Genomic DNA, 27,967 nt, shown 5'->3' with positions numbered 1-27,967 from the left:
ATTATATTTAATAGCTTAGAATAACTAGGATAGGATATATATTAGTAGGTAATTCTCGTAAAATATAATAAAGTAATATAAAAGAATACTTAACTAGATTAAAAAATAACTTATATATAGGGCTATATTTGTCCTTAATATATTAATTCTCGATATTATATAAATATAAGCTTTTTAGCTCACTTTAGTACCACTAGCAAAATTAAGAAATCTAGTTCTTCCCTATAGTATATCTAATTATCTCTTCTATAAAGTTCTTGACTATTTGACTAGTTAGAGGGATCCCGCACTTAGTAAGGCGATTAATTTAATTAATTAGAATATACTCTTAAGTATTAGTAAGATATTAGTGGATTTAAAACTGGAATTCCGCTCGGGAGGTGGTTTGTCCTCTAGTACATCTGGATAGCGTAGATCGCATTAACCCATACTTTCTGGCTATTATAGTATAATCAGGAGCTTTAGAGCTTTCGATTTCGGCCAGAGCCTTCTTCATATCGTCTTCATTAACCATTTTGTGGGTATTTAAAGAGAGGGGGTGGTTTATTGGTGAAGCGTGCATTTAAGCGGGGCGTGCATTTAAGCGGGAGCTCGAGTAGCGCCGCTGGGGCATCGTACATGTCAGAACAGCCGTGCTATTCTTGTCACGCTACGTTTCAAGTATGATACAGAGGGGGGAGGAGAGGACCTTGCAGCCGCTCGCTGCAGATCAGGGGCCTTGGGCGGGAATATCCCCGCAACTGGCATTTCTTTTCCGACCTGATCAACTCCTTTCTAACGCCTCCCTTTCGAGTCAGATACAGCTAGAAACTGCCATAGAGCGCATTCTTCTCAATAGCGCCCATTACCAATGAAGAGGAATAATGGCTAAACGGCAGCCACATTCCCCAATTGGGTTGAATCCAATTCAACCGCAGCCGCCTCTGGGCAGGCCGCTCCTGCGCTGCCTTACCACCCCTTCGTTTGGGCCGACGCGCTCTTGGCATCTCTAGACGACAGATGGCCAGTAAGATTGCTCTTCCTAACCACCAACATCCTCATACACGCCAGATGGAACGCATCGTCGAGAGATGACTCTCCTCTTGCACCTCAGCACCTCGCTCTCTCCTGCACCATGGCCCCTCAATCGAAATCCAATTCCAAATTCCGCCCAGCCTCCCCGTCCCTCTCCAAGCTCAGAACCAGAGCGCTCTCCCGCAAGTTAACCCGCGGCCTCATCACCGGCATCCTCTTCCTCTGCCTCCTCTTCATCCTCCGACAGAGCGGCTTCGCGCACTCTCGACACCAATTCAACTATGTGCCGCTCCCCATCCATCCCGAGCGGTACCCATTACCTCCATCCTCCCTAATTCGTCTCCCCCGTCATCGATCAAAGAAATTCCCCAAGATCCAACATCCGCCGACTCCTGAGACTCCAAAGGCACGAAAAGTACGAGAAGGGCGGCTGCAGGAGGTGAAAGATGCGTTCTTGCATAGTTGGAGAGGATATAAGCAAGAAGCATGGGGGAAGGACGAATTACGGCCCATACAAGGCGGTTTCAAGACGCCGTTCTGCGGGTGGGCTGCCACAATGGTCGATTCTCTCGATACACTATGGATCATGGGCCTCAAGGAAGAATTCGAGATCTCGCTGGTAGAGCTGCGTAATGTGGATTTTACGAATACAGAAGGTTGCATGATTAACCTATTCGAGACGACGATAAGGCATCTGGGAGGACTGCTGGCGGCGTTTGATATCAGTGGCGGGAGGTATTACGTTTTGGCGGAGAAGGCGGTGGAGCTTGCGGAGGTGCTGTATACTGCGTTTGATACACCAAATCGAATGCCTTCGCCGCATTATTTGTGGTCTGCGTATGGCATCTCCCTCTTTTTGTAGTGGCGTTGGCTGATATATACAGAACTGACGAATTCGCGCATGACCATGTGCCCAGCCAAGCCGTTGTGCTTGCCGTGCTAGGCTCCTTACAGCTTGAGTTCACGCGCCTGGCACAGATCACTGGGAATGATAAATATTTTGACGCTGTCCAAAGGGTTATGAACGAGCTGGAGAAATGGCAAGACAAGACGGCCCTACCGGGCATGTGGCCGGCTATGGTAGATGCTACGAAGTATAATCAGAGCATTCTCATCGGCTCACCGTACGAGGGAAGCGACGAGATGTTCACTCTCGGTGCTTTGGCAGACTCTACCTACGAGTATCTGCCAAAGGTCAGTTCTGCCTCCTCTGCCACCGCTTCTCGCTAACTAGAAAAGCAACACATGCTACTTGGCGGCCAGATGAAATCATACCGAAACATGTATGAGAAATTCATCCCGGTAGCAAAGAAGCATTTAATGTTCCGTCCCATGACCGTTACCGACGAGGACATCCTCATTTTCGGAACCATTAATCTCCAACTGGGCGGGGAGCCTCGACTCACCCCTGAGCTCCAACATCTCGCTTGTTTCACTGGCGGTATGCTCGCCATCGCAGGCAGGATCTTCAACCGACCTGAGGATGTAGAAGATGGTGCCAAGCTAGCCCATGGGTGTGTCTGGGCATATCGAAACACGGTGACTGGAATCATGCCTGAAACATTTACAGCAATCCCGTGTGAGAACCGGACGAGCTGTACATGGGACAGGCAAAAGTGGTACAAGGGCATAGATGCAATGGCTGGCGAGTCCGAAATCCGAGAGAGCATAGCGATGAAAAAGCTCTCACCAGGCTTCGCCAATATCCGGGATGGAAGATATCTCTTGAGGTAAAATCTGCCTCCATTTCCCGGAAGTAGATGCTGACAAAAACCAGACCAGAAGCAATTGAGTCAGTTTTCATCCTGTACCGGACAACAGGTGATCGCTATTGGGCCGACAGCGGCTGGAACATGTTCAAAGCCATCCAAGCACAAACCGAAACGAAGCTCGCTCACTCCGCGATTGATAACGTGCTGAGTGGAGCCCCGAACCAGGTTGATGAGATGGAGTCGTTCTGGTTGGCGGAGACATTGAAGTACTTCTATTTGTTATTTAGTGAGACGAGTGTGGTGAATTTGGATGAATATGTATTGTGAGTTCCTCGAGTACCTTTGGTAAGATGATGTTTTGCTGACAAGAAACAGAAATACGGAAGCTCATCCGCTTCGGCGGCCGAAGTAGGGGCAGTGTCGGGAGGAGCAAATTTTGTATATAGACGTAGACGTCTCGAAGACTAAAGAAGCATCCCCTCGGATTAACGGGGAATAGTTTCTCTCGGACTTTATGTCGTATAGAGCACCATCTTTACATTTCCTGTGAGATTTCCCACCTCAACTTGCTGTGGAGTGTACCTGAACCCTTTTCGCTAGACTATCTGCATGATCCATTTCTGCTTCATCTCTTTGCCTTTTTCCGTTGGGATTTGATTTCTGCATGGTGCGTTGGAGCGCCTGTAAGAGTGAAGCTGATTCCAAACGGTATTTCGGGAGCAGACACGTCTTGATGATGTTCACTGCACTATGGCTTTGGCCATAATACCGGTCAACGATCATTGTCTCTGGATCTGCCCCGGCTAAGATCAGCTTCTCCACGGTTGCCGCGTACATCAGTTGATAAGACTCAAAATCGCAGCTCGCTACTTTGTGAAGAAACGTGAGCGTATTCTCCCAAGGGCTTCCGAGGCCATAATCTCCATGTCCATTTGGATCTGCACCAAAGTCGAGCAGGAGAGATACCATATCGATTCTCGGAGGTGGTATTGCAAGAATTGCGTGGGAGGTATCACCTGGTAGGAGATAGTGAAGTAATATTGTTGCGCGCGCTTTGTCTCGTGATTGGCCAGACCGGTCGAGTTTTATGCTGATGTATCCGCGCAGGCCATATATTGTGGCGAGTTTTAAGAAATCAGGAGGTCCCTCGAGGTCGGGCAGGAAGTCGGCTCTCCCCCAACTGCAGCCTCCAATATTCATTATACCGGCCACCCAATCCAGCATGATAGCCTGAGTCCCGTGAGACCTGTAATGTGAGTCGGCATGATATGAGTATATCATGAAATCCCTGTGTAAAGCAGAGACATACCGGTAATCGTGGGCGATGGCGTACTCGAGGGAGAGAAGACAAGATTTCATCATGGAAACATTCGGGTTGAAATCGGTATCGGCTGTCTGCATCAAGATCTCACGCCACTGCGTGTCCATTTCGAGAAAGTCCCTCGCTGTTCTGTGGAAGTAAAGAATGTTGGGCTCGGGCCCCTTGGAAATTTCTTCTGTGCTAGGCATGATGTTCGACACTTCCAGGAGACCAGCACATCGTGCAGTCAGCCGGATCCTTATGTCTTCGCACCTAGAATTGAGCCATTTCCAAGTGCATTGTTGCATAGTAATCGCGTCTAAATCCTCTTTGATTGCTAGAAAGAAAGCCCGAAGAGTTAGAGGGACGACACCTTGCCTCGCCCAGGACGACTTCCCGAATGGCTGATGACCTAGATTGTGATTGTTCTGAAGGATCTGTAAAGTCTTTGAGACCCATGGCAAGTATAATGGTTCAATGAGCCCCAGCAGGTGACTGTATAGAGGCTCAAGCTCTCTGGGCATGGACCGCAATCGGGCCCAAAGGTCTGACAATTCGTCCCTGTTCCTAATACCACCCAGGAGAGACCGTACAACGATGTTGACCCACAGAAATACACCATCTGCTTTCTCTACAATTTCTTGAGTAAGCGCAGGTGCAGCTTCTGGCTCTTCAGTTGAAAGTTTCAGAAATGCATCATTGTGGCTTAACTTGCCCATGACATACCGCTCAATATCTTTAAAAGTCAGGTTCTGCAGCCGCAGGTTTGGGCATTGTCCGAAAAAGCCCTCGAAGACTACCCAAGGCCGGCTTGATAGACACATCTTTATATGTGGGGCTTTTGTGATCTCTCTAAACAAATTTGCCAGCTCTTCGTGATCACCATCAAACTCGTCAAGTCCGTCAATCATAAAAAAAAACTTTAGAGGAATTCCCTCTTGGTGGATCAATGTCCTCAACGTCACCATGAGTTGTTGGAGGGACCAGAATCGAGCAAAATCTTCTCCTGGGTACATTTCGTTGACCGCATTGGAATATGTCTTGGCCCAAAGTTCGGGAAGAACTATCGGGATGAGATTGGGGCGCTGAGAGAATAATTGGAAGAGCAGCGAGCGAAGCAAGCCAATTTGGGACTTCTGTTCTCGACTCCCGCTGTTCCAGAAAAAGAAAGTGGCGACACATAGTGGAGCATTCCCAGCCTATGTTTTCAAGCATTTGCGGGTGCGCGTGTCATCATACAAGTGCTTCATGAAAGTCGACTTGCCAGAGCCCGCTTTTCCGTTGACCCAGTAGATGCCGTGGCTTTGTTCCAGCCAATGAGTAAGATTGTCCCATGGAAGTTGCTCTTCTGAGGGATCATGGAAAGCCCATTCAAAGGTCTCAGGATACGCCTCAAGCACATCTTCATACCTGTGCGTCATGGCTGAGTATCGAAGGCTTTGGCAAATCTCGAAAAATACATCCCTCCGCAGCTTGAACTCGGCAGGCTTTGAAACATTCAACATTTCAATACCGGCGGTAATTTCACAGGGTTCCGAAGACAATAGTTCCCGGCGCACTTCGTGTCTCGAGCGTTGCGCGCAGCTACATTGAGCTACATCGATGTCTTCCGGCTCCCGTCCATTTTTCTTCCACCGACTCTTTTCACCCGATTTTTGTATTTCCTCCTTTATGCATTCAAGAACTGTTTGCCGAGTTTGACGGTGGCTGTCCTCAACCGAAGACTCGACGCGACTGAGAATCTGGCCCACTGTTGTGGTCTGAGCTATTATTTGGCTACGAACTTCTTCTGAGACTTCAGCTGTTATGTCGGCAGGACTGCGAAGCATGAGTTGGAGAATCGCTTGCGTGTGTCGATCGAGATTGTCAAATCGAGTGGATGCCCGCATGGAATGGGTATCGAGAGTTTCCCTTGCCAAAGTCAGATCAGAATTCACTTTTCTTTGAGAGCGTCTGCCAACCTGATTGAAAAGAGTACTCTTGTTTCGAGAGCTTCCTTGAGTCCGAGAAGTTGGTTCTTGAGATCGACCATTTCCTTTTTAGACCATGCCGCAGCGATGGCGTGTTGAATGCTCTCCCATTTCCGAGGCTTGCCATCTTTCACCTTCAATTTCTCCAATCGGTTGAGAAGCTCTTCTGCGACTTTCACAGCCTCGTCGCACAACGCCTCAAAAGATTGCCGTAGAGATGCAGTGTCTTGGTTCGGAGGTCCATCCCTGGAGTACAATGATTGTTGTAGCTTGGAGATCAGAGCCCGCAGGTCGGTCGTCACAAGCTCAAGCTCGTGGTGGGCGGTCAACGTGCCAATTGGAGATCTATACAGCTCAACCGCATTGGACAAGATCTTGCCCCCGAAATCGACAAATTGAACAATTGTACCGACGAGTGAAACCACAGATAGTGGATCCATATTTCAGGAAGGCCAGAGGTCCATACCGGGGCATTTCAAGAGGAAGGTTATTGTTTGGAAGAACGAGGCTGTGGAAAAGAGGGTGACATCGAGGAAAAGCCGCTAAGCCGAGACTGCACTTGCCTGCAGTGGCTTCTGCCTTGCACCGCCCGCGCTGTTAGGCAGCCAGCATTCAAGCAGTCATCTTGAGCAGCTATTCCGGCATTTTTCCTGCCAGATTTGTTTACACACTCCCCCGTCCTTTTTGCGATCCTCAATCTGCAAAGATAAAGCGTTCAGACTCGTGAACAATGAAAACGCGATGAAACACTCCTTATCGATGCTAGATAGTAAGCGCAGGGGAAATGCTGGCTTGCAGTGATGACGGGACCAAAATATGGCCTGGACTCTCACAAAAGGAAGCGGTGTCTCCTATCGATTTGATAAGACTTCTTCGAGATGGCTTAAAATGCTTGACAGAACTGAAGGGAGCATCCTAGAAAGACAGACTTCTGGAAACGAACAATTGTTCGACGTCGGGAGTCCGCTTGGAGCCGTGAAGATTGGTATATGCAGCCATTCTATGAGGATTCCGAGCAAGAACCTGCAAGTGTTACGCGTTCGTTCCTTCCTTCCACTAATCGTTCGGCGCTTCCCACCCAGTTTCTCGCTTAGCACGCTTAATGGGTGAGGGTCAGCAATACGCAAAGCACAGCAATGCGCAAAACACACCAAAATCAGACCAAAATTTGTATGGGGAACTTGTACAGACTACGCAACGATAACGCCTTTATTTTTTGCCTTTCAAATTTGACTTACGGAAAGGCCCATATCTTATTATTAATTGCCACAACTTAAGTAATTATTAATTGTGTTAGGTTTTAAAGGGCGAGGCGGACGATTTTGGTGTGTCCCCACTAAAATTTGGATTTGCGCATTGCTGTGCTTTGCGTATTGCTGACCCTCACCCATTAAGCGTGCTAAGCGAGAAACTGGGTGGGAAGCGCCGAACGATTAGTTGAAAGCGACTGGGCCGTACTCGCGACTGGGCCAAGTATTTCACATAGTAAATTTGTATAGGAGGTACTTCGAGCTGACTGATCCTGGTCCTGGCTAGTCATTGCCACAAATTTAGCGAAGATCACCAAATATTGGGGGTGGCCTAGTCGCTACTTCTAGTAGTTTGGCCCAGTCGCTTTTACGAACCACCAGTGGTAACTTGTGGAAGGAACGAACGCGTACAGTACTTTTTTTATCTCAAGTACCAGCTGCTGAGAGATCTGCCTAGACGTGCCCTTTTCATCCACAAGTTTGGTATGGATTTTTATGCTCTGAGCAGAAGTCTGCTTTTGATGGGTCGATTTTTACGAGCTCGCGCGAGACGTCTTGGTTCTTTCCTTGGCAACTCCCTCACCCTCCCAAAACGTTTCACGTAAGCACTGCGGTCCTCGCAGCTTTTCCCTCTCCTAGTGCTGATGATCTATGAATACAATGTGCCAATAGAACATGTCCATTGGCTGGTGGCCCTTAGCCCCCGGTGGCCGCTCCTTCCGGTGGAAGCTAGTCTGAAGATCTCCACTGTGGCGCTTAGGATTCAGTCCTCAACTCATCTTACTTCTTCAGACAGTCATGAGCATGATCATTCATCCATCAGCGTGTCCGTAAATCTTCGAACGGCCTCTAGGCAAGTCTGGCCATGATTCTCTTATACATCTCATTACTTTGCGGCGCCATCGTCAACGCAGCCAGCAGCCTGAGCTTCACAGACGATTCCTGGTCGGGGATTGTCACAGGCGTACCCTTCCAATTGACATGGAAAGGCAACACCGGCGCAGTCAACATCACACTGAACAACGGGACTACGACGAACCCCAACGTTGTTAATCCAATTGCCAGTAAGACACCCCGCCCCAACTTCACAGTAGATGCACAACAAGACTGACCAAAATCCAGCCAACATTCTTTCGAATTCCTACTCTTGGACTCCAGGAGTGTTTGCAGTGCCGGGCAAGAAGTTTTTCATTGGACTCACGGATTCGACGGGGGCGAACGCATACGGGGATGTGTTTGTTGTTGCTGCAACCGCCTCCTCGACCACGGCCTCTGCCTCACCTTCCTCGACCGTGAAACCAAAATCAACTTCTTCGAAAACATTAGCCACTACCTCGAGCACGCAACCTCCATCTTCCACCTCGTCTCCAGCAGGCTCAGACCAGGATAAAGGAAAGCTTTCAACGGGAGCGAAGGTCGGAATTGGTATTGGTTGTGCTGTAGCATTCTTAGTGGCTGGGGGTTTGTTTATTGGCTTTGCTGCTAGGCGTATCCACGCATCAAGGAAGAAGCGCAGCGCAGAAATTAACGGTGATGGGGTGGAAGGAACCGATGGAGCGAGCGATGCAAGGCTGGCGGAAAAGTCAAGTTTCTTCGGATTCAAGGGTAAGAAGGGAGGGGAGAAGGGTAATACTGGTGTGGATCAGGTACATGAGTTGCAGGCTAGTGAACGTCCTGGAGTGCAAGAACTGGATGGCGCGATGAGGCACGAGCTGCAATAATGATAGGTTCTGGTGCTGGATTAGGTTTGATGACATCTAGGGTTCTTGTGTATATGAATAGAAATGAATTTCAATGTCGTGCTTGAGTAAGTTGTTTCATACAGCTACACTTCTTTGGTCTTTAAGCGCAGTTTACAGTCACGAATCAAAGCCAAGTGTTCGGCTTGTTCATGGTAACCAAATTCCTTTTCGGTGTAAATGTAAGGAGACTCGAACTTCCTTCTTGATTGCCTGCCGCTTTAGTACCGCAGTTGCAAACATGCTTACTTCTTTCCATACTTTAGGCTCTCGTAAGTACCAAATTTTTTTTTTTTTGGGGGGGGGGGGAAATTCAAGTGATAATCAGTGCTCACCGAGCTTCCACTTTACTCAAAAAGAACGCGCACAAGGTTCTCCTCCAGATTGTTTAGTGACACAATATTCACAAGATCGAAACTGCGTGAGAGGTCCAATGCGAGTGACCAGTGAGTACCTTCAACGCATATCCTGGACCCTGATTGGTGACAATTAAGCCCGACGCATTGCAGCTCCTCAACTCGATCATCTCTCGAGGCGGCAAAACTAACCTTATTTCAACATCTCTCTCCTGGCCATCTCAAAATACTTAATCTTGATTCACAGATATGAATTTCAGCCAATCTCAACAAGGATTCAGTCAGCGATAACAGTTCTAGTCTAGCAAGCGTTCACCTAACAACAACAAACCCAGTCCCGTAGCCCACCGACCGTCGACCGTCAACACCTCAAAAACCTCCCACCAGCCTCACGTTCCGCCTTCTTTCATAACATTTTAGTGCAGACAACCACCATCTATATCCTTCCAAACGGCTCATTCTCCAAGCTCCAAGACTGGGTAGCCTCCTCAATCCATCTCACCAACCCAAACTCTCAAAAAGACACCTCCGCCTTCGAAGCAGCTCAAACCTTCTACTCCCTCAACGAATTCGCTATCTCTATCACCACTCTCCCTCACTTCATATCTTGGACCATAAACAACGTTCTCAAACCCAGTCTTCTCATCACACGTCTCGCAGTCCTATACGGACCCCGCACAAACCCCGGGGTTGGGAATGAAGAATTAAGCGCCATACTCGAACTGCCTAACCTCCGGAATTTGCGCTTAGTATTCCAAGACTACGAATTCAAAGGCTTCGGTCCATCCCGCTGGCTGCATCCCAGCATCTCTGTCATATAATCCCTTTCTTCCCTCCCCAATCTATCTCTGAAACTACAAAAGGCAAATACCTCACGTGGGCTCGACGCTAAGCCGGATGATATCGATGTAGATAGGGATGAGTTAAAGGATATTACGGTTTTTCTGAAGGAGCCAACGGCGGAGGAAGAGAGGATGGTGCGGGAGATGTATAGGGTTGTTAGGGAGTATGCGGGGCCGAGGGCGAGCTTTGTGGGGATTTTGACGGAGATGGGGTGGAATGTTAGAGTTGCGAAGCACGTGGTGGGGGAGTTGAGTCCGAGGGTTGGGGTTAAGGGGTGGTTAGCGGAGGAGAGGGATATTGAGATGAGTGATGGGTGAGGTGGATAAAGTTATGCTGGGGAAGGCATTGAGCGATTTGTGTAATCAGAGGTTGCCCTTTTCGTCTCCTTTACCTGCTGAAATGATTTGATTTGACGAGTTGATGTGTGAAAATATGAAGTACTGTGCGAGACTCCGTCTCGTGGATGTTTAGGCATTCACAAAGCTCGGTCTCTTCCCCTCCAGCGCCGAACTCCGTTTCCTGTCCCCTTTTCTCCAATAAAGTGAAATGCAAATGTCCGGCTATGTCAATACCAGCCCCTAAAGCCTCTCCCGCCGCAGCAGCAAACGTCAACTTCTCACCTCCCATCGATCGCCACACGAACACTGATCCCGTTCTTATGCATAAAACCAGACCCCCCTCCCCTCATACCCGCCCAACGTTTCCACAGCGACCTCGCTCCCCTCTTCTCAGCCACTTGTCACGCCCCATTTCCACGGCCCGATAAATGTGCAGAGTGTATAATGCACTTTTCATTTTCTCCTTTTCCAACTCTCCCTTCCTAGCACTCGTTACCATTTTCAAGCCTGCTTTCCGGCCTTCGTCGCTCGGCACAAAATAGTTCTCCAACTTCCTGCTCTCCACCCACTTACCGAACGAGTTCATCAAGAATCTCTTGGTCGCAACTTCGCCACGTGGGGGAGACATCGCAGATAGAGTGAAGAGGCCCCTTCCATCGCAAACTGAAATGAAGCGGGCACATGACCTTGCTTGTTCATCCTAGGCATGTCGAGGAGCAGCGGTCAAGATATTTGATAATGAGGTGGATCTCAGGTGGGAGTGACAGGAGCTTGGAGTTCTTGACTATATGGGAGGAGGGGTTCAGCTTTGAATGAATTGGGGAGAGGGGAAAGGGGCCTATGGTTTTCGTGGATGCGAGGAATTGGCTTTGGAGGCTGCTTCGGCTTTTGCTCAAAGTCTTTGTTGGGAACAAGACCTGATTTGTCTCTATTCCTGAGTGCGGGAGGTGTCGCGAAGGTGTTTGGGGTTGTAGTGCTTCGTGGTGGTTGCGTTGTTGTGTTGATGTTGAATAATCGAGGGTTTGGACGGCAAGAGAGGGCTTTTGTCAAGGAGGAGGTGCCGAGTTGTTTTCACAGAAGGTGACAGAGGAGTTTTGTTGCAAATCGTACGTTTATTTACTTTGCTCTTCCTTACGTCGCTTTCGCATCAGCTTCGGCGTCCTCGTTGATCATGAAGTCTCTCCTTCCTCCCCCCAGCCCCAGCCGAGTCAATTAAGAAGGCCGAGAACAACACAAAGTCACATCACTTACTTTGCCATCATAATCTTTGTTGCACATCGCACCTCTGTTTACATTGCTCCACACCTTCATAACTTAGAAACCTTCGTTTCCAGCGATTCACTTTGAGTTCTCGCCAAGAACTCCCCGCACCTTTTCTGTTTTCTATCACCATATATTCACTTCTCTTCTTCCGCCCGAGATTTTGTTGGACATCGCGTTCAATGTTCCTAGAAGTCCTGGTATAATGAGATTGTTTGCTGAAGTGGAGAGCCCAAGCTGTGACCCACTGACTCAGACTGTTAACACAATCACCTTCGCTGCCAAAATTTAAAGTCTTCATTCAATTCAACCACGCTCGAAGAGCCTCAGCATCGGCACAGGCAGCATTGATTCAGTGTGTAGGCTGCAAGCCTTTCGCGTTAAGAACTAGAGAATCTAATTAGGTGCGAGTAAACCTTGTCAGTCGAGTTGCACAGAAGCTCCAACTGTAAGTTTCATATTCATACATACCCTATCAGTTTGTTACGGTTTCTGCTAAGTGTAGAGACCCATTCGATGCTTCGCCTTCCACCCTTGAACGCCCATACGCTGCCCAATGCAAACCAGACCACTATTGCTTTTCCCTCGATTCCAAAATCGCCATATTCAACTTATGATTTCCCAACGCCACAATCCGGCTCCCAATAACAGTACCCAAATACTCCTCCACCTGAGATGCCTCCGCAGCGTTTCCATTCGTGCCATTCGTCATTTCAGTATCTTTTGCTTCGGTGGTGATGCTTGTAATGGCGTGGATGATGGTTCCGAGCAACATTCTGAAAGGTTCGTCGTTTTGACGGTCGTTCTGTGCTTTGACGAGGATGACTTCGTAGGCTTTGAGGTTGGGTAAGACGAGTGTCACGATCGCAGGTACACCGCCGCTGCTTCGAATGCCTCGAATTGCGCCATAGTGCTCGCTGAGGGTTCTTCCAGGGTCAAGGAAGTATTTTAGACAAGTTCGGGTGATGCGAGCTTGCAATTCTTGATTCGACTTGTGGTATTTCTTGGTTATTTTCTCAATGAGAGAGGCCGCGAAATCACGTAGCTGGTATTGCTCCTTCATGTTGTCGGCTCCATCACGGCCAATCTTTCGTCCTAGGAGACATGTGATGATGGGAGGAACGATGTTGGCAACGTATGGATCAACGAAGAGGGTTGGGTTCTCTATGAGGGCTAGGTCTAGTTCCATCATTTGCTGGAGAACGAAGAGATTATCAAGACAGTGAGTGACCTTTTCGGCGACGAACTGTATAAAATATGGCACCAATTGTTGGAGGCCCGGATCAGACCGAACGCTTTCGAAGGCCGACTTTCGATAAAGGACAGCCTCTGGGTCTAAATTGTCGTCAAGAATAGCTTTTCGTATCTTGTCAAAGAATAATATAAGCTCCTGGGAGACAATTTGTTTGACTGTGGGCTTGATAGACACATTGTCGTTGCCCGCGAGGGCTGCGAGAGCTGGATTTGCTCCTGGGCCTTTGGGTACCAGCTCATTTGCTCGAGCTTCTGCTGTGGTGGGGTTTTGCGGTATCGATGGCTGAACGCCTTCGACGGCAAGCCAGTGTGCTGCAACAAGTCAGATAGAGCTCCTCGTTGATTGCCAGCATTTCTTACCTGTGAATGACATATCCCGAGGGACTTTTGGCAATGGCGCGTTGATGAGCTTCTCAAAATCGACCTCCTCATCTTCAATATAGAATAATGGTTGCCCAGGTCCCAATGAAGCCTCTCCAAATCTCAGCGGCCGGGTTGATTCGTAGCCATAGAGGGGCTCAACATCGAGGACTTTCAAAGCTTGTGAAATGTCTTGCGTTCCTAGCACTGTCCTCTTTCCCGCATACATGAATCGCATTGCTTCCACAATGACCTGGCCGACTCGGTATTCGACTTCTTGCGATAAAGCTCGGACCGCCTCTTCGTTCAGAGATGATATGCCGACCGACTCTGCAACATCGCGGACGTTGTCTGGATTCCAGACGAGCTTTGGGTCTCCAGCCATGGTGACTACCGAGAGCTTGTGTTGTCGGCACTGCAATAACAAGGACTAAATTGGCTGATGGCAAGGAAGGATAATATCGTCATGCCAGAGATGAGAGGTCCTCGGAGGCTAGCTCGTGGAATTTCGCCTGCGACTGATACTGACGTGACGAATTCACTATTTGGTCAATTGCGCCGTTGCTCGTAGTGGGGACGTCTCTCCAAGAATGGCCCGGTCAGATACCCATAACTTCTCTGAGATATATCCGTCTATCTCGCACTTGTCTTCGAGGTCGACGTCGATAGACAAAGATCTTCTGTGCCGCGCTTGATGATGGAGGTTGAATCAAAGTGGCAAGGCTGAGATTCGAAATTTCGCGCTAGCGCCCGTCGCGTCTCCCCTGACGCGACCACTCGATGTCCCTTGACTTTCCTCACCTCAATTTTCAGAAAGACAAATTCACTTACTATTCCTTCAAGAAATTTTCTGTTGCCCTCCACCATGTCGACTTTATCCGAGGATCCTTGGCCATGGAAAGAACCCAAAACCATCGGCCAGAGAGGGGCTTTCATTGTCATTGAGGGCCTAGACAGGGCTGGAAAGACGACACAAGTCAAAAGATTGTGTGATAAACTCTATTCTCAGGGCCATAATATCAAGACTTTACGCTTTCCAGGTAATATCTATCTTTCCATTGTTGAGGAATATGAAGTTTTAACTACTCATAATCTTTCCTTTTCCTACTCTCATGCTCCCTCACTCTAGAAGCAAGTCCTGATCTTTCATATAGACCGAACATCTCCAATTGGAAAAATGATAGACAGCTATCTCCAAAGCCAAACGGAAATGGATGACCACGTAATTCACCTACTCTTCTCCGCCAACAGATGGGAGAAAGCGTAAGCCCTTCACCAAACCTCCCCTCCCAAATCCAATTCTTATTCACAATACCCAGGAAATGGATGGAAGAAACTCTCAAAAAAGGTTGCACAATAGTCTGTGACCGTTACTACCACTCCGGCATGGTGTACAGCGCCGCAAAACACAACCCAAATCTTTCATTAGATTGGGCAAGGGCTCCTGATGTTGGTTTACCAAAACCGGATGCGGTAATATTCTTGGATTTGGAGCCCGAAGAGGCAGAGAAGAGGGGTGGGTATGGGGATGAGAAGTACGAGAAGAAGGAAATGCAACAACGCGTAAGGGAATTATTTTATACCTTTGAATCGGATATGAAGGTCGTTAATGCTGGCGAGTCTCTCGAGATTGTTGGGGACCATATTTTGGAGAAGATTGAGGAGACGTTGAAGGACGTTTTGGAGGGGAGATCGCGGGTTGGCAAGTTTGAGGCTTGATGGGAATTTATTGAATAGAGTGTTGATACCCTGATATTCATATTTGATTTGAAAGGCGTTGAGATCAAGAGAAACGCCTACCTGAGCCTGGTGTTGAAGACCGTGATTGTTCATACCCCATGTAGCTAATGCCTTGAAATGCAGCAAAATCCCAACCCATCTGGATCACCGTCTATTGAGTCCCACAAGACTGAAGAACTCGTTTCTGGTTTTCTCTCTCTTTTCTATGCAGCCCAACACGCAACTCGTAATTGTTGTGGCACTGGTCTTCTCCACCCCTCTCATAACCATGCAAAGATGGCTGGATTCCATCACTACTGCAACTCCTTGTGGTTTGAGGACTTCCATTACGGCGTGGGCCACATCCTTTGTCAAACGTTCTTGGATTTGTAGTCTTCGAGAGAACATGTCTGCTATGCGGGGAAGCTTCGAGATCCCAATAACGTCTCTGTCCGGAATATATCCAATGTGCATCTGCAAGCAATAAGTATACTCATTCTTGGGAGCAGTCTTGCGGAACCTACTTTTCCAGTAAACGGCACCATATGGTGTTCACAAAGACTGAATACCTCGATATCTTTCACAATAACTAGTTCGTTGTGCCCCTCGTGGAATATAGCACCATTCACAATATCACGCACATTCTCCTGGTACCCCTTTGTAAAGAATAACATAGCCTTCGCATATCTTTCCGGTGTCCCAAGAAGTCCCTCGCGTTCCGGGTCTTCGCCGAGGCATTCGAGGATTGTTCGTACCGCTCCGGAGATCTTCTGTAGTCGTTCCGTTGCTTGCTCTGGAGTTTCCTCTTTCCGCTCACGAGTCCCTCGACCTGCCAGATATCAGACATTGCCTCTGCCTAAGAGTATCCGTACTTACTCGGCCTGCTCAAGCCATCGAAGTCAATGACCGGGCTTGGCGACCTCGTCTCACCCAGTTCTTGCGAAAGTCGAAGAGGAGAGGCCTCATCTCTCGGATCTCTAGCCGGTTTACTAACACTCTGCCTCCTTTTCGAGTGTGGCATGCCATGGACCTTTGCCCCGTGTTCTGATTTCGATTTCTTCTTCTTCTTCTTGCTGCCCTGGCCGTTCGATTCGGACTTCCGTTTTACAGCCCCACTGGGAGCTTTTACCTCAGAGGAATCGCTTTCAGGTGGCCGAACCATGTTCTCTCCCTCTCCCCCACTCTCATTTCTAGGCAGACTGGCGAATTGAACCATCCTGGGGTGACTTTACATGCGAACGTAGGGGTGCGAGTCTTCTCAAAAAAATTATTCCCAGAAATTTTAGCCAAGGCAGATGACGTTAAAAGACCCTTGTAAAGTTAGCTTTGGTAAAAATCGCGTGTCTTCAGGGACAGCTTCAGCCTTGCCGCGCTAATAACCAACGCTGAACACGACCTGACAACTTCTTCACGCATTCACCCTTGGCTGTCGCCCTTCCGTGCTCACAACAAACCGATTTCGTGCCAAGTCATCTATTCTCGCATCATCTGCGAAGCGCAGACACCGGCGACGATACATTTGCGCCACCTCTCTGAGGTAAACTCTCCAATCTGTCATCATGGCTTCTCCCCCTCACGGCCTCAACTACGGCTCTGCCATCTCCCCTCCCTACCCATCGAATGCGCAACTCCCTCAACCGCTGAAGCGAAGACAATCCGATATGCCCTCCTCCGCTCCGACCATCAAACGCCGCAAAGCTTCTATGCTCTCCACCTCTGCCAGCTCCGCTCATCCTCTTCGACAAACCTCCTTCCCACCCGAAAACGCCGGCAATTCAACTGCCTTCTCGCGCTCTCCTAGTATGGACACAATGTCTATGGTTTCAGGCATGGCTCCCTCCAGCGTCAAGAGGAAGAAGCCTCGCAGGTCAAAGGGAAAGGACAACGACGAAGAATCCGTTGTAGGTGGACGCGGGCCCAGTGCATCAGTAGCTCCCAAGAGAAGGGGAAGCAGAGATCATACAGCAGATGTATCTGAAGATGGCGGAGATGAACCGACTGTTGAAGCAAGTGCAGAACGAAAAGCGGAGAGAGAACGCCAAAAGAAACGCCAGAGGGTGATCGCCAACTTCTTTGACGAGGATCAATTTCGGAGATATGAGGCCTGGAGAGCAACCAAGCTTCCCCCTGCTACTGTAAGGAGAGTAAGTTGTTCCTTTTCCTCTAATTTGCTGAGCTGATAAGGGAAGATTGTCAATCAGACCCTTTCACAATCAGTACCCCAGCCAGTCATTGTAGCAGTTTCAGCCGTGGCCAAGTTATTTGCTGGGGATATGATTGAGGGTGCGAGAAGGGTTCAATCACAATGGTTGGAGGCAACCGGAGAGTCGCAGACGGGTCTGCCGAGTCCTCCTGCTGAAGGTGGTGGACCGAGTCCGAGGGAGACGAGACGGGGACCTCTGCACCCGGATCACTTGCGAGAGGCGCTCAGAAGACATATGTTGGAGGGTAATGGTGGTTTGGTAGGGGAACTGGGCCTCTGGCAAGCACAGACTCATAGCGGAGTAGAGCGATTTGCGACAAAGACCGGCGGCAAGAGGCTTCTTAAGTGAGCACAGGGTTGGTATCATATAGAAGTGTAAGAAAAGAGCTACTGTAAGGCGTTCGAAGCTTAACACGCAGCTTTGACACTAAATGCGCGAAGACCCATTTCCCTTTTAATGGTTAAGTCTCCTAGAATACTTGGTAAAGTGCCTTGAGAGATCTTGCGCTCTGTTGGGAGCTAGAAGCGGCCCCCTTTCGAAATCCTTTTGAACCAAGATCTAGCTGGTGTCGCTGTCTCTTTCTATTGCGACCGTTCCCTTTTCAGTTTCGACAAGGGAACTTTGCCATTCGACACTCGCTTGGCGAATGAGGTTTCGGCAAGACCGCTGCAGGTTCTCCCTGTCCCCGATTTCGACACAGGACATCGACCTACCCAATATTCCTCAGTTCATGATGTTTTACTCCCGAGTGCTGCTACAAGCCTGACAATGTTGCAAAAATTTCCAAAGGAGATCCTCGAGCTGATTGCAAAGCAGGTATGCCAAAGTCACTCCAAAGACATATCGCTGGTGTTGACCTTTCAGTTGTCAGACTTGGGCTCTTACAGTGACTTGAAGGACATATGCGAAGTATCCAAACCCCTCTACCAGGTTTCGTTTCCATACTGGTACAAGCAAATTGTTCTTAAACCACGTCTTTGCGAGGAGCTGGAGGATCTTGACATCGAACTACTGAGCGTGGCCATTGATCAAGACTATCTCTCCCCCATCCGAGATCTCGTAGTCACCTCGAGATTTCGCGATATAGCAAATCTCAAATCTTCCTGAAAGAATACGGTCCCAAAACACGCTAAAATCGCGGCTCGCTGTAAGGGGGAAAATTCGCTTGAGCCTTAGGCATACATTTCGCTTAATTATGGCGCTAAGGAGTATTTACAGCAGAACCTCGATATAACGATATCAATTTTAGCGCCTTTTTCTAACGATATACCGAGGCATTATTAAATCAAGGATTACGTATATATATAAAAAATAAGGAAAAACTAAAGATATATAAAGAACCTCTCAATTCTAATGCCTTATTATTTATAAAGTATTTTCTAAAAGCTCTAAATAAGCCTGCTTTGCTTTTTCTATATTTCTTTAGATAAATATAGCTTTTAAAATATTAAGCTTATATATAACCTTACTTTATCTATTTTCCTATTACTTCTTATAAAGATTTACTAAATTAAGTATAGCTATTACTTTAGCTAGCTTTATTTTCCTAATCTCTTTTTCTTATTTCTCTTTCTTTTTTTCTATATTAAACTAAGTATCTCCTAAACCTTTATAAGTATAGTAATTTATAATTACCTCTAGTATTATACTCTCTTCTTCTATAATTGCCTTATTAATTAGTATAATAAATTAGCTAATAGGAAGAGAATTATTAAATTAGGTAATACTTTAAATAGTTTCTTTATTTTTTATTTATTAAGTAGCCTATTTCTTATCTAGTTTACTATAGGTATTGAGATCTCTACTAAGAAGAGGTTTTATAATAAGACTTGATTTATACTAGTAATTAGTAATTATAGAAGCTTTAATATAGTTATTTCAAGTATATACTATCTAGTTAATTATATAGAATAAAGTAACTATTTTATTAGGGTTCTTATTTGCCTCAAATTATTTAATTATATAGCTAACCTATTACTTGTAATAATAAAGCTTAAAGATATTAATAATGCCCTGATTTGCTAGTTACTAATATAATATTATATTAGGAAATAACTATTTTATTTATATATAAGAGAAAGCTTGTTTTTTATTAATAAGATTAATATTATATTTATATCCTAAAAAGTTATTTATAAAGAGAAAGATATACTAGCCTTAAGTAAAATACTTGTAATTAAGCTAATAGAGGTATTTTATATAGATAATACTAGTTATTTATTTGGAATTATTATACTAGTATTATATATTCAAAAATTAATAATTAATATACTTAAAGTATTAAGGGTTCTTACTCTTTTTAATTAAATAAGGCTCTTACTTATTAGTATCTATAATATTAACTATAAGAATAAAAGTAATTCGCTCTTTACTTCTTTTATTTCTATTACTAGCTTTAGTTACTAGTATATAATTTAGTAATATTTTCTAGTATAAACTAGTTTTATTTATATTTAAAATATTCTTAGAAGAATATATAGCTATTAGGTCTCGATTTTCCTGTATTTACTTAATATTTTCAGGGCTTTTAATATCTGCTATATTATCTTTATTATAGTAAATATATTTCTTAATATAAAAGTAATTTTTAAAGTTAGTTAATTACTTATTAGACTATTTAGGCTCTAGTTATTTATAATATTAGAAGAGAAAATACCAGATTTTATATATCTTTTACTTAAGAATATTACCTGTAATTATTACTTTTTACTGTTATATTTTCTATTACTATTTAAAGAATACTAATTCAAGATTAGGCTAATTAGATTAGCTCGAATATTAACTTATAAGGCTTATATCTTTTTATATATTAGTATTAAGATAATCGAATTAAGTATTAAGGCTAAAAGAAATAATTAATTAATTAATTTTATAATAAAACTCGTTCTGAAATACTTAATAAAATTAGTATATATAGCTTTAGAATAAAATTACTTATATTTTTATAATACTCGGTAATTAGCTTCTATTATATCTCTTTATTTCTTTTTGGGCTATTTAGGGGCTAGAGAACTAGAAATAAGATTAAGAGCCTGAGAGATATTAGAGAACCCTAAAATATTAATAAATTAATTTATTTTCAGGCTAATATAAAATAATATATTACTAAAAATTAAGAATTAGAACTAAAAAACCTTATAATAATTATAATACCAAGAATATTATAAGCCTAAGACTAAAAAAGTATAGAATCCTATAGCTATATTATATTACTAAGGATATTACTATATCAGGAATTATTAAAATAAGGTTCTACTATAGCCTTGCTCCTAAGCTTCTATAAGCTTTATATTTCTTTTCTGAAATTTCTTATATTTATATATAATATGAATTTAATCTAGTAATTTAGTAACCTAGTACTTGGTTTATTTCTGCTTATCTTATCTAAGGATCTTTATTACTTAGTTTAACTAATAAGAATAATTATATATATTTATTTAAGATATAATTTAAAGTTTTAATATAATACTATAAGTTTATAAACTTGGAAGTAATTAAGAATTAAATATAAAAACTAAAGAAATTTAAAGTACTCTTAATAAAAGCATACTTGTTAGTAATTTCTTGCTTTACTAGAGCCGACTTATACTAATAAGTCGGATTTAGTAATTCGGATATATTATTAACTTTAATATTTATAATAAAATATTAATTATTAAAATAACTATATAAGGTATTATAATAATAAAATTAGATTATTATAGCTCTTAATTAAGTTTATAATTACTTAATAGAACTCTTTATAATATAAGAAAGTTATAGTATAAATTATTAATAATAAAGTTTAAAGTAATAATATTAATTATATTTTCTAAAGAAATTAGTTTATAGTATATTAACTAATTATTATATTTATTAATATTAAATTATATATTATTATTTAAGAGTCTATATATTTCCTTATATTATTTAAATATTAATAGCTTTATTTTTATATTAGTAATTAAATTAGTAATTAAAAGTTAAATTAATATCTTATAATTTTTAGTATTTTAGTATTAAATAAGTTTTCTTTAAAATAAATTATTAAAATTACGTTTTAATTTATAATATAATATTATATAATTATAAAATTTATTATAATTTATAATATATTTATATAAAAAAAATATTTTTATTAGATATATAATTATTTTTTAATCTAATATATAAACTAAAAAATTAATATCAGAATTATTAGAATATTAAAATTAGTAATATTAGTAAGTTAGTAAACTAGTATTATAGTTATTATAATATATAATACTAGTAAGGGTTAGACTAGAGCTAATAAAATATCTATTATTTAAGAGAAATATCTAATATCTAAATAAGATATCTATAATTATCTAATTATTATATATAATCCCGAGCTTAAGCTAGTATATAGACCCGTATATAGCTTATAATTATTTAGATCCGAGGCTCTTTTAAGATCCTCTTTTCTCTTTAGCTTTGAATTATTAAAATAGAAATAGTCTAATTATATTTTTTAGACTCTAGATCTTATATTTATAATATAATTTAAAGCTTACTTATTTTTTAATTCTATAAAAGATTTAAATAATATTTATCTAATTAGTTTTTAATAAGTATAAATATAATATACTATAGCTACTTCTATACCGGTTAACTAATAATAGAATAAAAGAAAGTTCTAGAATAACTAGGTAAGAAAGCCCTGGACTAGCTAAGTAAGCAAATAGACTAGTAACCTTATTACTAACTAAAGACCTATAAGAAAGCAAGTTTTAGAATAACTAGGCAAGTTAGAAGAAGCTATAGTACGAGATATTACTAGTATATTACTAGAAAGTAAACTAGAGTCTCTTATTAAGTTTCCTAAAAAATCCAAATATTTTATTAATACTTATAATAAGAGAAATACTTTCTTTTAGAAAGCTAAGGAAAAAGAGGAACCTGTTCTATTAAAGGCAAACTTCCAAGAATTACTTTAAAGCCTAAAGGCTTTATATAAAAAGATTATTAAGCTAATTCTAAAAATATATAATATTCTTACTTATAGTAAGAATTATTATAATTAGCTAAGAGAAATCAAGTAAGCCCTATAAAAAAATAAAGCTATTATTAAAAAGCTTATTATATAGCCTATAGAAATAATTAGTTTCCCTATTTTAGAAAATAAATATTTAGTTAAACTTTCTAATTCTTTTATTTTCGAGAATATAATTAAGGATAGTATTATTTTTAATAATTAGTTAGTTTAGATTAAGAATAAGTTCTATAGTAATTTTAATACTTATTAGATAAAGAACTTTAAGATTATCTATATTTTCGGTTATATAAGTAGTTATATTCTTATATTAATTTCTTTTTACCTAAATTAGGATAATTAATATATATATAAGATTATTAGAGAACTATATATTTACCTAGAGAAGCTATATAGTAACTCGAATAAAAAGTATAATATTTAATAAGCCTTTAAGAAGCTATTTATAAAAAAGAACTAGATCTTTTAGGAATTTTATATTCTATTCCTAAGATATATAATAAATAGAAATATTAATTTATAAGACCTTAAGAATAATCTAAATAATAAGCTTACCTGGAAGCTCTAAAAAGCTATAGTTATATATTATAATAACTCGGCTATTTATATTATAGAGTTTATATAATACTATATTATAAATAACTAGTAAATCCGAGCTTATTATAAAAAGAAAGACTAGATATCTAAGAAAGCTAATAAAAATATAAATAAGCCAAGTTCAGGAAGCGCTCCTTATATAAAGCCTATTCCCAAAATTCTAGTAGTAAATAAGCCTATTATCTCAAAGCCCGGATCTTTAGATTTCAAGTATTATAATTATAATAGATTTAGTTATATATCTAGAAACTATCTAGAGCCTAAGACTAAGTATATAAAGCAAGTCTTAATAATTAAGCTAATAGTACTTATTATAAGTAAGCTATCTAAAAATATAAAATAGAGAAATAAGAACTTCTAAAGAAAGTCTTCTTTTTAGGGCTATATTATATAAATATAATAGAAGTTAATTTGAGCTAGTTACTAGAAAGTAAAGTATTTATACTTTCTTATTATTAGAGAATACCTGGGTATTCTAGCAGGCACGTATACTAGTAGTCCGTATACAAGCCCTTAAGGCTTTATACCTCTCACGACTCACTTCCCTCCTTAAGTTTCAGTCAATTAACTATATTAGAAGTGCTCCCTGACTCGCTTCTTTTAGTAACCTTTTGGTGCCCCTATTATACTTATATAATTAGTAATAATAGATTAGGTATTAAGACTTTTTCTCTTATTAATACTAGAGTAAATAGATATATTTTTATTAATTCCAAGTTTATAAAAATAATTAAATAATTTCTAGATATTAAGCTTACTTAATTAGTATTATTCTATAATATAAGAGAGTTTAATAATAAATAGGCTATATCTATTACTTATTATATTAAGCTTATATTCTTAATTAATAGACGAAAGGTTCTAGTATTTATACTAGTTATAGAACTAGGCGAGTATAATATAATTTTAGAATAATAATAATTTATAAATACTAGTATCCTAATTAATTATAAGAATAGAAAATTAATCTGGCTAGATAATTAGCCTAGAAAAAAGAGTTAGAATAAGGTTCTAATTACTATATATAAGAACTTAAAACCTGGGAAAAGTAACTAGTACTAAGAAAATATAAATAAAAGAAATAAAGCTATAGTTATAAATAAGTTCTAGAGATCTTAGCTTATAAAAAGGAAACTCCCTTATTTTTTTCCTAAGCCAGGCTTAGAAAGCTATATATAATAAAAGAATTAAGCTTAATACTATAGAGAAATATAAGTAGCTTTAGGAAATATAAAAGTTTTTTTTAAGCTAGAAATAGAAATATTAAAACTATACTATTTAAAGAAAAGCTATAAGACCTAGTCAAGGCCTATAATTAATATTATAGGTATTTTACTAGCTATTTTCTAGATAAACCTATAAAAGAAAAAGAATCTTTTTTTTATAATATTATTTTTCGAGATTAATAAAAAGCTAGAATTATAATAAGAGAATAAGTTTATTTTAGGCAAGTAATAGCTAGGAGAAACAGAGCTATAATAGCTAGTAAAAGTCTTACTAGAGGAATTCAAGGATTTTATAAATATTTTTTTAAAAGAAATATTAAATATCTTATTTTTATATTAATTATATAATTATAAGATTCAGATTAATAATCCTAAAGGCCCAGAAAGTCTAGGGTATTTTTTACTCTATTAATAATTAACCTATAAGCTATAGGAAATTAAGTATTTCCTTAAAAAGAACCTTTAATAGAGCTTTATTAAGCCAAGCTAATTCCCTTTTATATCTCTAATTTTCTTTATAAAGAAAACTAATAGAGCTCTCTGATTTTATATTAATTATTATAAGCTAAATAACTTAATATAAAAGAACTATTATTTTCTTTCTTTTATTTATAAGATTCTTATATAACTAGCTTAAGCTAAGGTCTATATAAAGCTAGATATTTAATAAGTATTTTATTAGATCTAAATAGACCTAGAATTAGAAGAACTTATAATATTTTATATAAGATATAGGGCCTATAAATATAAGATTCTTTAAAAAGGCCTAACTAATAGCCCTGCTATATATTAGAGATATATAAATAATATTCTTTTTAATTATCTTAATATCTTTTATATAGCTTATTTAAATAATATTCTAATTTATTTAAATAATTCCCTGAAATATAAAAACTATATATAAAAGGTTCTTTAATAACTATAAGATACTAGCTTCTAAATAAATATTAAGAAATTAGAGTTTAAAATTACTTATATAAAATACCTAGGCTTTATTATCTTTACTAAAAGTATTAAAGTAGATCTAGATAAGATAGTAGTTATTAAGAACTAGTAATTACTAAAGATAATTAAAGAAATATAAGGCTTTTTGGGTTTTTATAACTTTTATTAGTATTTTATTACGGAATATAGCTATATAATAAAGCCCCTAATAGCTCTAATATATAAAAGAGTCTCATTTAAGTAAATGAATTAGTATTAAAAAGGTTTTACTAAGCTAAAGCAAGCTATACTTTTAGTACTAATTCTATATTATTATAATTCGAATCTTTTTATTATAGTTAAGACAAATGTATTAAATAAAGTTATAGCTAATATTCTTTTATAATAAGACCCCTAGATAAAACTTTAATATCCGGTAGTATTTTTCTTTAAGACTATATAATTAATAGAACTAAACTATAATATCTATAATAAAGAAATACTTGCTATTATTTTTTCTTTAACTAAATAGTAAATAGAGCTAAAAGGCCTATAGAAAGTATTTTTTATAATTTACTTAGATTACTAAGCCCTTAAATACTTTATAATTATAAAAAAGCTTTTAATAAAATAAGCTTACTAGATAAAATATATTTTTTACTATTATTTTAAGCTTATATATTAGGTAAGTAAGTTAAATAAATAAGTAAATATTCTAAATAAGAAATATAAGAATATAGTTATCTAGAATAAGGTAATAGTAGTTTACTAAACCCAAATTCTTCTTTTATAATAAAAGATTAATAATAATATTATATAAGATTTCTAGTTAGCCCTAATTAAGGCCTTTATAAGCCCGGCTTAGAAAGAAACTTAGTATAATAGTATCTAGCTAGTAAATAAGTTATTAAATAAGAACCGAGAGTTACTAGAGCTAGAAAAGCTATAGGATAAGGCAAGAAATAAGAAGAAAGGTATTTAAATATTATAAGATAGCTTCTTTTTATAATATAGTAAACTATTTATATCTAATAATATAATAATACCCGAAATACTCTTATATATTACTCTTATTTAGAAGATATATATATAGCCCCTAATAGAATACTTAGGATAAGCTAAGCTTTAATAGCTTCTTTAGGCCTACTATTATTAGCTAGGCCAAGATATAGATATTAATTAGTATAGAAATAACTATTATATTTACTAATAATTCTATATTCTTAAAAATAAGAAGCCAGAACTCTTATATTTATTACTAGTTCCTAATTACCTCTAGTAATATATATTAGTAAATTTTAAGAAGTACTTAGAGAATAGAAATAAGTATAATATAATAGTAATTTTTATTAATTACCTAAATAAGTACTTTATTATAATTCCTGTCCGAGATATAGTAATAACTAAAGAATTAGTATTCTTATTTCTTATTTATATAGTTTACTAAGTTAGTATCTCGGAAATTATAGTATTTAATTAAGGCCTCTAGTTTATATTAGATTTCTAAAGCGAGTTCTATAAATATATTAGTATAAAGCTCAAGTTATTAATTACTAACTATTCCTAAACTAATAACTAGATAGAAATTATTAACTAGTATTTTAACTAATAGCTATATTTCTATATGAATTATTACTAGGATAATTAAGACAAATAAATAGTAATAATTAACTACTAGTAAATAGTTCTAGTCTATAAAACTATAGGCTAATCTTTATTTCTTATAAAAAAAGGCTATAAACTACAGATATTATTTAACTAGAAAACCCAAGTATAATCGAGTACCCTAAAGAAAGAGCTAAATAAATAAGAGGTAAAGGCCCTAGTAATATAGCTCTATAAATTATAATAAAAGATATAGGAGAATATAATATAAATATAAGAATATTATACTATTTAAGCTAATAAGTATTACTAATTAGTAGACTTTAAAATAAGAAATAAGATATAGATTACTACTAAGTATTAGAAGAATAATTATTCGAGCTATAAGCTAGCTTACTAAATAAAAGAACTATATGAAATCCTGGAATAAGTAAGATATTTCTTTAGGCTTAAGCTTCCGGAATTAATAAGAATATATCTGGTATTTTATATAGAGAAGCTATATAAAGATCCAGATAACTCTCTTTCCGAATAAGTAAATCCGGAGCCTCTACTATTAGAATTATAAGACAGAGAAACGGAGTATAAAGTTTAAGAGATACTAGTAGTAAAGCTACTTTATGAGAAGCTAAAGTACTAAATATAGTAAAAAGAATAAGACTCAAACCCAAAATAATATCTTGCTTCCTTATTAAGTAATAGTACCCTAGCTCTTTAGAACTTCTATAATAAGAATCCTAAATAGCTAGAACTACTATAGAATCTCCTCTATTAGTTAGACTATATTAAGAATAATATACTACCGGAACTATATAATATAAACGAAAATTCTTTAAAGTTATATATAAAAGACTCTGGCCTTTAATATATAACCTATAACTTGGAAATTCAAATAGGGACTTTTAAAGCTCGGGAATAAGCTTATTTCGAGGGAGGGAGTAATATTACGGTTATTATAATATATAGTACTAGTAGGGGTTAGACTAGAGCTAGTAAGGCATTTAGTATCTAAGAAAGATATCTGGTATCTAAGCAAGATATCTATAGTTACCTGATTATTACATGTAACCCCGAGCTTAAGCTAGTATATGGGCTCGTATATAGCTCGCGATTATTTAGATCCGAGGCTTCTTCGAGATCCTCTTCTTTCTTTAGCTTTAAATTATTGAAATAAAGATAGTCTAATTATATTTTCCAGGCCCTAGATCTTATACTCGTAATAACTAGCCCAAACCGGGTAAGAAAATACTTATAAGTATAATTAGAAATAAGATATATATATAGAAAAAGAATTTATTTGAAA

The 27,967-nt window shown here is 39.5% G+C and overlaps 7 protein-coding genes across 7 annotated transcripts; 4 read left to right on the top strand and 3 right to left on the bottom strand.

Moving 5' to 3' along the window:
• Positions 1-618: 618 nt before the first annotated feature.
• K444DRAFT_646946 (glycoside hydrolase family 47 protein) lies at positions 619-3,053 on the top strand (the record flags this gene model as incomplete). Its single annotated transcript, XM_024885270.1, has 5 exons — positions 619-660; positions 1,322-1,851; positions 1,899-2,208; positions 2,254-2,744; positions 2,792-3,053. 5 exons carry the CDS (start codon positions 619-621, stop codon positions 3,051-3,053), a joined length of 1,635 nt encoding a protein of 544 aa, XP_024729676.1.
• Positions 2,966-6,505, bottom strand: K444DRAFT_668433 (uncharacterized protein). Its single transcript, XM_024887409.1, has 4 exons — positions 5,988-6,505; positions 5,266-5,937; positions 4,036-5,178; positions 2,966-3,972 (listed from the first exon to the last, which is right to left on the bottom strand). The coding sequence occupies exons 1-4, from the start codon at positions 6,434-6,436 to the stop codon at positions 3,288-3,290; spliced, it is 2,949 nt and encodes a 982-aa protein (XP_024729675.1). The 5' UTR covers positions 6,437-6,505; the 3' UTR covers positions 2,966-3,287.
• Positions 6,506-7,858: 1,353 nt separating this feature from the next.
• Positions 7,859-9,098, top strand: K444DRAFT_619478 (uncharacterized protein). The gene is made up of 2 exons (XM_024881522.1): positions 7,859-8,310; positions 8,369-9,098. The coding sequence occupies exons 1-2, from the start codon at positions 8,112-8,114 to the stop codon at positions 8,965-8,967; spliced, it is 798 nt and encodes a 265-aa protein (XP_024729674.1). The 5' UTR covers positions 7,859-8,111; the 3' UTR covers positions 8,968-9,098.
• Positions 9,099-12,092: 2,994 nt separating this feature from the next.
• Positions 12,093-14,085, bottom strand: K444DRAFT_572237 (DUF1546-domain-containing protein). Its single transcript, XM_024877350.1, has 2 exons — positions 13,397-14,085; positions 12,093-13,348 (listed from the first exon to the last, which is right to left on the bottom strand). Exons 1-2 carry the CDS (start codon positions 13,779-13,781, stop codon positions 12,354-12,356), a joined length of 1,380 nt encoding a protein of 459 aa, XP_024729673.1. The 5' UTR covers positions 13,782-14,085; the 3' UTR covers positions 12,093-12,353.
• Positions 14,086-14,212: 127 nt separating this feature from the next.
• Positions 14,213-15,472, top strand: K444DRAFT_619474 (uncharacterized protein). Its single transcript, XM_024881521.1, has 3 exons — positions 14,213-14,436; positions 14,551-14,659; positions 14,716-15,472. Exons 1-3 carry the CDS (start codon positions 14,262-14,264, stop codon positions 15,113-15,115), a joined length of 684 nt encoding a protein of 227 aa, XP_024729672.1. The 5' UTR covers positions 14,213-14,261; the 3' UTR covers positions 15,116-15,472.
• Positions 15,281-16,277, bottom strand: K444DRAFT_542624 (GTP cyclohydrolase; the record flags this gene model as incomplete). The annotated part of the gene is made up of 3 exons (XM_024875891.1): positions 15,281-15,589; positions 15,640-15,944; positions 15,992-16,277. 3 exons carry the CDS (start codon positions 16,275-16,277, stop codon positions 15,281-15,283), a joined length of 900 nt encoding a protein of 299 aa, XP_024729671.1.
• Positions 16,278-16,674: 397 nt separating this feature from the next.
• K444DRAFT_668428 (TAFII28-domain-containing protein) lies at positions 16,675-17,770 on the top strand (the record flags this gene model as incomplete). Its single annotated transcript, XM_024887408.1, has 2 exons — positions 16,675-17,259; positions 17,305-17,770. The coding sequence occupies 2 exons, from the start codon at positions 16,675-16,677 to the stop codon at positions 17,665-17,667; spliced, it is 948 nt and encodes a 315-aa protein (XP_024729670.1). The 3' UTR covers positions 17,668-17,770.
• Positions 17,771-27,967: the final 10,197 nt, after the last annotated feature.

This window comes from Hyaloscypha bicolor (genome assembly GCF_002865645.1).
Source record: "Hyaloscypha bicolor E unplaced genomic scaffold K444scaffold_165, whole genome shotgun sequence".
Taxonomy (NCBI): Eukaryota; Fungi; Ascomycota; class Leotiomycetes; order Helotiales; family Hyaloscyphaceae; genus Hyaloscypha; species Hyaloscypha bicolor.
The sequence above is the reverse complement of the archived record's forward strand: the minus strand, read 5'-3'. Positions and strand labels throughout refer to the sequence as shown.